The sequence below is a fragment of the Tiliqua scincoides genome, chromosome 11 (genome assembly GCF_035046505.1).
Source record: "Tiliqua scincoides isolate rTilSci1 chromosome 11, rTilSci1.hap2, whole genome shotgun sequence".
NCBI lineage: Eukaryota > Metazoa > Chordata > Lepidosauria > Squamata > Scincidae > Tiliqua > Tiliqua scincoides.
The window spans coordinates 2,196,668-2,209,157 of NC_089831.1; the positions used below are offsets into that span (position 1 = coordinate 2,196,668).

Sequence of the window (12,490 nt, forward strand, 5' to 3'; positions counted from 1 at the left end):
TGACACCTGGGGAGGGTTGACACAACTAGTGGTCAAAATTGTGAAAACCTTGGTATTTATGAATACTACCATCATGTTATATCATTCAATAGGTAATTTAATGCAAAATGCAATGAAAGAAACCACAGTTAAATCTGCATACTATGAAAAGTTACAGCCAAATAACCGGCAAAGGAAAACACAACTCCTTATGAAACAAAAAGTGAATTTCCTTCACTCAAAACTGAGCAATGAGACTAATTGTTCTGAGAGCCAATTCAGTGTTGTTATGACACAGCAGAGAACCAATAAGGTGTTAGTATGAGTCAGCTCTTGTGTCCGTGTCTCAGAGCTAATACTAGAATTTCTAATCAGTTTTTGAGTGTCATCAAGTTGGTTTTTGGTTGGTTGCTGATTTGTTGAGTGACCTGGAATAAAATAAAGTTAATGGAGGGGTGGCACCAATTCTTGTGATTCCACTGCATTTAGCCCGTGTATGTGATAATTGTAATTAATTCTGTTTGGTCTGGTATGGGAGGAGTTCCACCATGGGGGTGATACAATGAGCTCTTGTACTGGGTGCCACAAACCCTAGTGATGCCTCTGGTAAGCGTGCAGTCTCCTGGCATGAAGAGAGCAGATGCACAACGAGGCTTACATCCAAGGCAGATTCCCAAAGGCATCTCTATCCCAGGCTAGAGGCAGACAGCACGATGGCCCTGCCTTTCCTGGTGTGCTTTAGCACGTGTGCATTTTGCCTGTATTGATCACTCCAATAGTTCTCCAGGGAGGGCTGGCTTGGGGCAAAACCCTCAGACTGATGCATCTTGTCCACCCCATATTAGCACTGCAGGAGTTTTTACTTTCTTCAAAACCTGTGCTGTTCAAGTATCAAACACTCAAGTGAGAGACGTGAGTTGAGGGCTTTTGCACTTCATTTGACAGCAGACCTGAAACCAAGAGGGTGACTCCACCCTCCCGACTAGTTCCTAGTAGGCCGGTCACAGTAGAGAGAGCGCAGAGCAATGAGCGAGGACGCGCAGCTGTCCTGTTCTTGGTCTGGGTGCATCTTGTACTGCTGAACTTTCATCGTCTAAAGAGGGTCTGGAAAGTACCTCAGTGGTGCCAATGTATCCTTCTTTCAGTTGCGCTGGCAGACCCATAAGCGCGACAAGTGGGGCGCCCCGCTGAGTGGCACCTGGCACGTCAAACCAGGGCCACAGTCACAGCGCTGGAAAATCTCAGGTCCTTGGGCTCCGTCCTTCTGTCCTCGCCTGGAGCACATCTGTCCCTCGGCCAGAACTGGCTTGCAGATCTTGGCCCAGAAATGACGAGCACAGCAGAAGCCGGGGGCACAGTCCGAAGTCCGCAGGCAGTTTTCTCCTTCTTGAGCTGGGGAGGACAGACAGCTCAGCATTAACTCCAGCTGTAAACCCTTCCCCTTGGCTGGGGGGTGGGCTACAAAATCATATGGCCAGCACCAAGTCTGATATAATTGGCACAGCAACCCATGTCACTTCTGTGCAACTGTCACTGCTTTCTCTCTCTCATGCTGGAGGGGCAAGGACCCAATAAAAGCAACAGCCATATCCTATGATGCATCTTTATGGCCCAGATGGAGAAAGCAGGAAGGTGGGGGGCACCAAGAGAGCCTTGCTTAAACCTCCCTCCCACCCTAGTCCAGAGGCCATGATCTCTACTGAGTCATGGTATCAGGTTTAATTTACTTGAAGATTTATTTTTTATTTATTTGATAAATTTATATCCTGCTTTTCCTACGCCAAGGCAAATGCCCAAGGCGGTTTACAACCCTTCATACTAGTCATAACAGGTAAGAAGCATTAAAAACATTAATTTTAGGTAGAATTAAAAATAACACTGCTAAAATTTTATGTTTACCTGATTTTTTTTCTTAATTTTGGTGCAAGAATTTCCAAAAATGCTATTTTGTCATAGCATCAATAGTTTTGCCACAATTTATGGTATGCAGTTGTTTAGTACAAAGTGTATTACAATGCATCAGGCCACAGGATAGATAAAAACACAAAATTTAAGATAACAGTTGGAGACTTACGGATAAAATTTTAAGATGGTTGGAATCAGCACCTCTGATAGACGAAACAATAAACTTCAAAATAAACAATTTTTGTGTTACACATAATCAAGCAATGAAAATGTAAAAATGCAGCAAATTAAAGCAACGGAACAAATAAATCAGAAGCTGATCCAGAAAAAGGAAGCTTCCGTTGCCAATGGAACCTTGGCAGTGACGGAGGGGGACAGGACAGACAACACACACACACACACAACATGAGCACCACATGCTCCCTCTCACTGCTGCTGTGTAGTCACTGCTGAGTCAGGCATCTCTCTCCCTTCAGATCTGCTTCCCCTGCCTGGAGAGCGACTGCTACCTAGGGAGAGATTTCTGACCTGGGGCTGTCAAAGTCAGATCTGACTAGGCAGCAGCTCTTCGGGGTTTGGGGAGGAACTTTGCTCTGCTCTGCCTGGAGCTGCAGCCAGGACCAAACACAGGACCTTCTGCATGCAAAGCAAGTTCTCTGCCACATAAGAACAGCCCCACTGGATCAGGCCATAGGCCCATCTAGTCCAGCTTCCTGTATCTCACAGCGGCCCACCAAATGCCCCAGGGAGCACACCAGACAACAAGAGGCCTCATCCTGGTGCCCTCTCTTGCATCTGGCATTCTGACATAACCCATTTCTAAAATCAGGAGGTTGCGCATACACATCATGGCTTGTACCCCATAATGGATTTTTCCTCCAGAAACTTGTCCAATCCCCTTTTAAAGGCATCTAGGCTAGACGCCAGCACCACATCCTGTGGCAAGGACTTCCACAGACCAACCACACGCTGAGTAAAGAAATATTTTCTTTTGTCTGTCCTAACCCGCCCAACACTCAATTTTAGTGGATGTCCCCTGGTTCTGGTGTTATGTGAGAGTGTAAAGAGCATCTCTCTATCCACTCTGTCCATCCCCTGCATAATTTTGTATGTCTCAATCATGTCCCCCCTCAGGCGTCTCTTTTCTAGGCTGAAGAGGCCCAAACGCCGTAGCCTTTCCTCATAAGGAAGGTGCCCCAACCCCGTAATCATCTTAGTCGCTCTCTTTTGCACCTTTTCCATTTCCACTATGTCCTTTTTGAGATGTGGCGACCAGAACTGGACACAATACTCCAGGTGTGGCCTTACCATAGATTTGTACAACGGCATTTTAATACTAGCCGTTTTGTTCTCAATACCCTTCCTAATGATCCCAAGCATAGAATTGGCCTTCTTCACTGCCGCCGCACAGTGGGTCGACACTTTCATCGACCTGTCCACCACCACCCCAAGATCTCTCTCCTGATCTGTCACAGACAGCTCAGAACCCATCAGCCTATATCTAAGGTTTTGATTTTTTGCCCCAATGTGCGTGACTTTACATTTACTGACATTGAAGCGCATCTGCCATTTTGCTGCCCATTCTGCCAGTCTGGAGAGATCCTTCTGGAGCTCCTCACAATCACTTCTGGTCTTCACCACTCGGAAAAGTTTGGTGTCGTCTGCAAACTTAGCCACTTCACTGCTCAACCCTGTCTCCAGGTCATTTATTTCCAGGTTGAAAAGCACCAGTCCCAGGACAGATCCTTGGGGCACACCGCTTTTCACCTCTCTCCATTGTGAAAATTGCCCATTGACACCCACTCTCTGCTTCCTGGCCTCCAACCAGTTCTCAATCCATGAGAAGACCTGTCCTCTAATTCCCTGACTGGAGTTTTTTCAGTAGCCTTTGGTGAGGGACCGTGTCAAACGCCTTCTGAAAGTCCAGATATATAATGTCCATGGGTTCTCCCGCATCCACATGCCTGTTGACCTTTTCAAAGAATTCTATAAGGTTCATGAGGCAAGACTTACCCTTACAGAAGCCATGCTGATTCTCCCTCAGCAAGGCCTGTTCGTCTATGTGTTTTGAGATCCTATCTTTGATGAGGCATTCCACCATCTTACCCGGTATGGATGTTAGGCTGACCAGCCTATAGTTTCCCAGGTCCCCCCTCTTTCCCTTTTTAAAGATAGGCGTGACATTTGCTATCCTCCAATCTTCTGGCACCGTGGCCGTTTTGAGGGACAAGTTACATATCTTAGTCAAGAGATCTGCAACTTCATTCTTCAATTTCTTAATAACTCTTGGGTGGATGCCATCAGGGCCCGGTGACTTATTGATCTTTAATTTATCAATGAGGTCTGAAACATCTTCTCTTTTAACCTCTATCTGACTTAACTCCTCGGTCAGGAGGGGCCATTCAGGCAGCGGTATCTGCCCGAGGTCTTCTGCTGTGAAGACAGATGCAAAGAACTCATTTAATTTCTCTGCCATCTCTAAGTCTCCTTTTATCTCCCCTTTCCCTCCCTCACCATCCAGAGCGCCAACTGCTTCTCTGGCGGGTTTCCTGCTTCTAACATATTTGAAGAAGCTTTTATTATTCCCCTTAATGTTGCTGGCCATGCGTTCCTCATAGTCTCGCTTGGCCTCCAGTATCACCTTCTTACATTTCTTTTGCCACAGTTTATTTTCCTTTTTATTCTCCTCATTAGGGCAAGACTTCCATTTACAGAAGGAAGCTTCCTTGCCCTTCACAGCCTCTCTAACTTGGCTGGTTAGCCATGCGGGCACCCTCCTGGATTTAGTGGAACCCTTCTTTCTTTGCAGTATACACCTCTGCTGGGCCTCTATTACTGTTATTTTAAGCAGCCTCCATGCACTCTGGAGAGATTGGACTCTTTTTACCCTCCCTTTCAACCTCCTTCTAACCAGCCTCATCATTTGGGGGAAGTCTGCCTGTCGGAAGTCAAGGGTTTTTGTTAGAGATTTGCCTGGTATTCTTCCCCCAACGTGCATGTCAAAATGGATGGCAGCATGATCACTTTTCCCCAATGGCTCAGTAACGTTTACATCTCTAACCAGGTCCTGCATACCGCACAATATTAAATCCAGAGTCACCTGCCCTCTGGTGGGCTCCGTGACTAGCTGCTCTAAGCCACAGTCATTTAGCATATCAAGAAATCCGGTTTCCTTATCATGACCAGAACACAAATTGACCCAGTCAATATGAGGATAATTGAAGTCCCCCATGATTACAACTCTGTCCCTCCTTGTCACCTCCCTGATCTGTTTCCTCATTTCAAGATCCCCATCCGATTTCTGGTCTGGAGGACGATAGCACGCCCCCAGTATTACATCGCTGCACAAGCCTGGTAATTTAACCCACAGAGATTCTACGGTGGAGTCGGACCCACCTTCAATCTCTACTTTGCTGGATTCTATCCCTTCCTTAACATAAAGGGCCACCCCACCTCCAACACGCCCCTGCCTGTCCCTCCTGTAGAGTTTATAGCCCGGGATTGCGGTATCCCACTGATTCTCCGCATTCCACCAGGTTTCCGTTATGCCCACTATGTCAATATTTTCCCTTGTCACCAGACATTCCAGTTCTCCCACCTTTGCTCGTAGACTTCGGGCATTCGCATAAAAGCATTTGTACACGGAATGCCCCAGGATGCGCTGCTTATTCGCTCCTTTGTCCCCGCATCCTCTCAGTGTGCCAAACCGTTAATCACATCCCATCATGCTACCTTTCCCAATTTCTTCTCCTACCCTGCCTTTGTCTTGTTGTTCTCTAACCTCCCCATCCTCATCCCATAGGGATGAGGAGTCCCAAACCGGATGCCCCTCGGCTCCTGTCGGCCTTCCCCCAGGGATCAGTTTAAAAGCTGCTCTACCACCTTTTTAATGTTATGCGCCAGCAGTCTGGTTCCATTCTGGTTCAAGTGGAGCCAGTCCCTCTTGTACAGGCCCTGCTTGTCCCAAAACGTTCCCCAGTGCCTAACGAATCTAAACCCCTCCTCCCTACACCACCGTCTCATCCACGCATTGAGACCCCTGATCTCCGCCTGCCTAGCTAGCCCTGCGCATGGAACAGGTAGCACTTCAGAGAACGCTACCTTTGAGGTCCTGGCTTTCAGCTTCCTGCCTAAAAGCCTAAATTTGGCCTCCAGGACCTCCCAGCTACACTTGCCCACGTCGTTGGTGCCGACATGCACCACAGCCGCTACCTCTCCCCCAGCACTGTCTACTAGCCTGTCTAGACGAGAAGTGATGTCCGCAACCTTCGCACCAGGCAGGCAAGTCACCATGCGGTCCTCACATCCGTCGCAAACCCCCCTCTCTATGTTTCTAATAATCGAATCTCCCACTACAAGAGGCCCCCGACGCCCCTCCCGCCGAGGAGTATCCCGAGTGCGTTCGGATACGGGCCCATCCCCTGGAGAAGGGGTCCCCCCTAGGGGATTGTTTCCCTCCTCTCCAGGATGACGTCCTCCAGTCCCGAGACTTCCCACCCGGGCAGCTGAGGAGCTGCACGCCTGAGGTCGGGACGAAGCCTGATCATCCCCGGAAGTCTCCCCACCAAATGACCACCCTTCCCTTGTCGACTTCTCTTACCTCGGTCACTTGGCGTTTCATGATTTCCTTTATTCCTGACAAGGCCGGCTTGAACCACATGCTGAGAGCTGTCTTTGGAACTAGGCCTGGCCCGTCCATCCCGCTTTCCTCCTTCAACCGGTGTCATCTTCTCCTCTGGACTACACACATCTGGTAGGGAAGAAGACAGCATGCCTGATCAGTGGCCCATCTAATCCAGTGATGCTGTCCAGGGCTCTTTCCCAGCTCTACTGCTTGAGATAGTTTAACTAGCTGAGGGACTTAACCTGGGATTGTCTTCATGCAAACTATGTTCCACCCCAAGGTGTGGCTCATTTGAAAATGAAGTGGCAACATGCAGAGGGAGCCCCTGGCTCTGCCTAGCCAACATGGTCCCTGCTCTGACTGGCAGTAGCCGTCCAAAGTCTGCCACATGATATTGCTAGGACCTGAACCCAGAACCTGGTGCAAATGTGAGAGACAAGATCAGATGCACAAATGGGTCCAAGGGCCTTCTCTTTTCTTATCTGTCCGTCTCCACCTGAAATGTATGTACAGTATATGCAAACATGGTACATGCAAACACACACACTGGCACATTATGGATGAAGTTCCAAGCACAGAGTACATACATACATATGGTCTTGATGCTTTTGGAATCCAACAAGAGGAAACAGCTAAAGTCAGGTGGATCCATTTCTCTCTCTCTTTTGCCCTAACTACATATTACTTTCAATCATCTCTCCCTCCCCCACCAAGTGATTCTCTGGTTTGGCTAGTCATGTGCACCTTCTCTGCCACACTGGACTCTACCAATCACACATGCAGCCGCCTTGGAGACAGACCCACTCAAAGGGGGTCAGGTGTCTCCTCTGACATCTTGTTCTGCAAAGAGATATCTTCCATATAGCTCTACTTTCAGCACTACATCAATAGGTAGAGGTGGGAAAAAATGGTGGTAACAGTATAAAAACACATCACACCTCTTTCTGCCCTGTTCATTGTTTTTACTAAAAAAAAACAAATCTGCAAAAAAATAATTTGGATTTTATTTATTATTTAATGGGGTGTGTGTGCAGAGTAATGACTGTGGCTGCATATGCTATACCACCCATATCACCTACCTAGTACACTTTTCAAGGAATTATAATTTATAATTATAAGGTAAATTTTGAATAAAAAACACACACTGCCAATTTCTACGCTTCTAACTTTTGGAAAACAGCAAAATACGTGAAAAAATAAAGTCACTTTTTCCCACCTCTGCCAATAGGTCAGTTTTGCACTAGCCAGGTGGTCAGTCAGACAGACAGGCAAAGCTGATGACTGAGCACAGAGCACTGCCCACTGCCAGTCTTCGCTTGCCTGCACAGGTGAGCAGTTTGCAGGTTGGGGTAGCTGCTTACCATTCACACAGAGCATCCCTGGGCAGCACATCGTATCACGCTGGCATCTCCTCCGTAGCCCGTGGCACGTGGCACAGAAAGGAAGTTCCACCGGGGGCTTGTGGCAGAACCTCCCAGCTGGGCAGTCCTTGTCCATCAGGCACTGGGCACTCTGTGGCGAGAAAAACCCAAATGCAACAGTGTTTGGCAAAAGCAGTAGAGTCCCGAAGAGAGCTGTGTCAAGGGCTGGGGGGCATTTTGCAAGGCAATATCAAGGGGGAGGAAGACCATTTGCTCACTGAGACCACCAAGGATCATCTAGCACAAGACCGAACATATTCAAACTGCAAGAAGCTACATTAAGGGTATGCTTAACACTGCAAGGATGGCCTATTTATTCAGAACATTGCTTTTAAGCCAAGAAGAGTTGCCAAAGCCATTTTTGCAGCAAGACTGAATGAGAAGGTTCCCCGATCCCAAGGAGTGCAAGGAAGACACCAGCAAATTACAGCTGGGAGGGGATGCTCTGCTAGACTGAGCAAGGTGTATGAGGGGAATGGCCAGCATTGCTGTCTCGAGGCAGAAGCTGAAAAGGACCACCCTGCTCCCTCTCAGAAGGTGAGCTAGCTTGACCCCTTGCAGCTGGCACTGCTGGTGGGATTCCTCTTATGGGAAAGTCCTCAGCACTGGTGAGAACCCAACCTATAGAGCAGGGGTGTCCAAACATTTTGGCAGGAGGGCCACAACATTTCTCTGACACTGTGTCGGGGGCCGGGGAAAAAAGAATTAATTTACATTTCAAATTTGAATAAATTTACCTAAATGAATATATTAGTGATGGAAACTATATGAATGAATGAAGGTCTTGCAGTAGTTCAAGGCCTATAAAAGACCTTACACAAAGCAAGGCCAGCCTTTTCTTTGCTGCCACTGCTGCATCACAGATGTGAAACAGCAAGTAGTGGAGGGAGCTCTCAACCCACAGCTTAGGTGGAAGTTGAACAGTCGTCCTCATGCTGAAAGCAGTTGCGTTGGGCCAGCACAGGCTCCAGCAAGTCTCTGGAGGGCCAGAGGCTCATCAGAGACTGGGGGCTCCCCGCGGGCCTGATTGGGAGCCCCCGAGGGCCGCAAGTGGCCCCCGGGCCGGGGTTTGGGCACCCCTGCTATAGAGCAAGAGCCTTGCTGAGCTTCAGCACAATTCTCCAAGATAACTAAGGGCAGGAAGCATGGACAGGAGCACCCCACTTTCCCCTTTCTGCCTGTGTGGTAGCATTAGCTAGTGCACTGCCTCGCTGATCAGTCTATAGGGACAGGTGTTTCCTCAGTTTTTTCTCTCCTTCTTTCCAGGTTACAAAGTTAATGGGGGGGGGGGTCTGAGCAGTTTTCCAAGCCCCCTGAGCCCTTAAATCTCTTTTGAAAGGGAATTGGACAAATTCAGGAAGTAGGGACATATCAGTGGCAATTGATGTACCCCTTCTTCCTGAATTTCCAATATATAGAACCTCCATGGCCAGGAGCAGTCTACCACTGAATACCAGTCCTTGGGGAGGCAACATCAACAAGGGAGGGCTTTTGCCTTTCTCTCTGCCCTACTGGTGGGCCTCCTGGAGGCATCCAATTGGCCACTGCAAGAACGCAAGATGCTGAACTGGGCCGGCCCAATGTTCAGGAGGACCTCTTGGATCAGAATCTGGAGAGGACACCTGCCACTTTATCCAATGGGCCGCACTGGTTTCTGACTGCTGGGCCGATAAACCAATCCTCCATGCATTTACTCAGAAGTCAGTCCCATCGGACTCAGTCAGTCCCATTGGACTCCATTCACAGGCTCATGTACCAGTCTATCCTGCCCTGAATCAACCTCACAGATCAGCAACATTTCAACCAACTGTACTTTCAAAGATCTCACCTTCTTTGAGCTGGATACTTCGCCTGAGCCCCTGATGGTGTTGAAGTCTAGGACCAGTGCCGTCAAGGGTGAGCAGAGGCAGGTGAGCCCCAATAGGAATCTGGCCTCCATCCTCCACCTTTCACTGTCTCCGGTATCCAGCAGCACAACCCGTTAGTTCTTACTAGGCTAAAATGTCACTGTTATGCACGTCTCATGTCCACAAGAAGTACTAAAAGCCTTCTAAGATGTCTCTGGTTGCATTGCACACCAGGACTTGGAAAAGTCAAAATGCATCTCGGCTCACTCAGCCTCCCCAATCTTATTTATAGCAAGAGCTCCGCACAATCCCTTTCTCCCCAGACCCCACAGACTCTCCAAATCCCTTTGATCACAACTTCAAAACAAAGGCTCAAAGTGAATAGGGAGGAGCAAAAGGGCACCAGCCGCCCCTTCCTCTTCCCAGCACCTCCTAATTGCAGCCTCTCAAAGTCAGTTCAAAGGGCCAGAACAAGAGACAGGCCTGCAGGTATCAAAGGCCCCTCACCTGTATTTCCGGCTCTCTGTAATCCCTTTGCAAAAAGTGGTTTTGTTCTGGGATCCGCTTTCACAGCTGATGGATATACATTTGGCGCGGCGCCCTGTGCTGGAATCATTAGCTGGGTAAGGGTAAAGAGAAACACGAGCATTTTGTGGTCACAGCCGGCAGCTGCCCGGAGACCACCTGCTGGAGCGAGGAGGGTCCTGCTCTGATGAAAAGGTCTCCTTGCTGTTCATTTTAAGGCAACTCATGTTTCAAAGGGCTGGAAACTCACATCCTGTATCCCTCCAGCCTTAATGCCAGTCCAATCCCATCGGACACATAAAAGGTATTGTTGTGGAAATTTAATAACGAGGCTTGGCAACAATTTCTCTGGAGAGGAATTTACTTTCCTAAGTACCAGTTACCCAGGAGCCTTTGAACCAATACTAAGAGATGGTCAGCAGAGATGGCCCTTAGCAGGCAGGTACATGAGATTATATATGTATAAAATTCAGCCCAGTATACCAATATCTACTGATTCTGCTCCTGCAGATTCACTTATCTGCAGCAATACAAGCATAGCTACATTGACAGCTTCTTCGCACCCTTTTCCAGTAAGCCACTGAAAGAAATCTGAGAGGCCCCAGGCAGTTCTTGCCGAGTCTGTAGTTCTTGTTGTTTTAAAAGCACAGTTAAGTGCTAAGTGCTAACTGGTCTATGCTGTTTCAACAATCAGTGGCATAGCTAGAGGCGGTGCAAAGCACTAAGTTTTGCAGGGAGCCTCACTGCAGCATTCAAGTGACCCTTCCCCCTCCGAGCCATTCTGGACCATGGGAGCAAAGCAAAGGCATTCTGCCTGTTTGCTCCCACCCCCTGGAATGGCTCCAAAGGAGAGGGGGGGTCTGTTTGCACGGCATGTTCAGGTGCCTGCAAAACTTAGTGCTTTGCACCCCCTCTAGCTACGCCACTGTCAACAGTGACAGCAAAACACAGTGCTAATAAAAGTTTTTTCCCAAGATGTTGAGCTGCCCTCACCATTGCCAGACCACAAAATTCAAGGTAAGATTCAGGTTCATTAAAGTTCAGATAGTGCAGCCATTTTCAAACTGTGGGTCTGGAACCTACCAGGGGGTCATAACCCAATTTTTGATGGGCTGCAAAACTGACAGGGCAGCTTAAGCTATGGTTCCCAAACTGTGAGCCGTGGCTCCCCAGGGAGCTGCACAAACAAGCCAGTGTAGCCGCAGAATCCTCACAAAAATACCTGCTGCTCTAGACAATGTCTAGGATTGCAACCCTAGTGGGGAGCTGCAGTCAATGGCCCAGTAGCTGCTGCAGGAACCCACCAGTTAAAAAAAAGTTTGGGAACCACTGGGCTATGTGCATTAAGGGTTAGACAAGCTGCTAGTTGGGAGGGGGGAAGCACTGCTGTCCAATCACCATTACAGTCACACCCCTTGGTGGGCAGAGGTGTCAAACCCATTTCATACAGCAGGCCAAATGGCATTCTTGGCACCTTCTGAGGGCTGGAAGTGAGATCATTAAGCAAGAAAACTTGATGACATTAAACAGAACTAAGCACTTTGTTTTCATGTAGGAGTTCATGAGCTGTAAATGACAAAAACAATATGCAAATCTTAATAATCTTTTCATGATAAGGGAGACTCCTGTCTCTTGAGCTCAGGTGGTGTTGAGCAGAGAAAGAGTTCTCTCTTCCCTAACAAACCCACGGGGTAAAAGAGCAGCAGAAAAGGCAGGAAACCCTCCCCCCACCAACTCACTTTCTGGGGCAACTGCTGTCCGGCTTGGTCTAGGTTGTGCTAAGGGAATGCTCTCTCCCCCAAGGGGCCAACCTTGCCTGCTGCAGCCAACCCTTGCGTCTTTTTAGTGCCACCATGGACCATTTTCTCTGCACAGCTTCCAAAACCTTTGTGGAAAGTTGCAAAAAGCTGTTTTGCAAAACAGCTGCAAGGCCTTGCATTTGGAATTCCAAGGCAAGCTCAAGAAAGCTCTGGCTGCTTCTGGGCTTGATGTGCTTTTCTACAGAACTCTCATTTTGATGGTGCAAGGAGTGTGTAATATTTCTACCTGTGCCAAGAATGTCCACGAGTTCTGTTCACTGGAGGAATATAAGAGCCTGCTTGAAGGACTGACCAATGGTCTTTCTCCTAGCCCCGCATCAGCAGTGTATCTGCGTCTCCATCCACCCAGGGCCATGCCTTAAGGCGCCA

General features: G+C 48.4%; 1 protein-coding gene across 1 annotated transcript; it reads right to left on the minus strand.

The window, feature by feature from the left end:
• Window positions 1-1,120: 1,120 nt before the first annotated feature.
• Window positions 1,121-9,868, minus strand: DKK4 (dickkopf WNT signaling pathway inhibitor 4). Its single transcript, XM_066639632.1, has 4 exons — window positions 9,758-9,868; window positions 7,870-8,020; window positions 6,485-6,634; window positions 1,121-1,371 (listed from the first exon to the last, which is right to left on the minus strand). The coding sequence occupies exons 1-4, from the start codon at window positions 9,866-9,868 to the stop codon at window positions 1,121-1,123; spliced, it is 663 nt and encodes a 220-aa protein (XP_066495729.1).
• Between the last annotated feature and the right edge of the window lie 2,622 nt (window positions 9,869-12,490).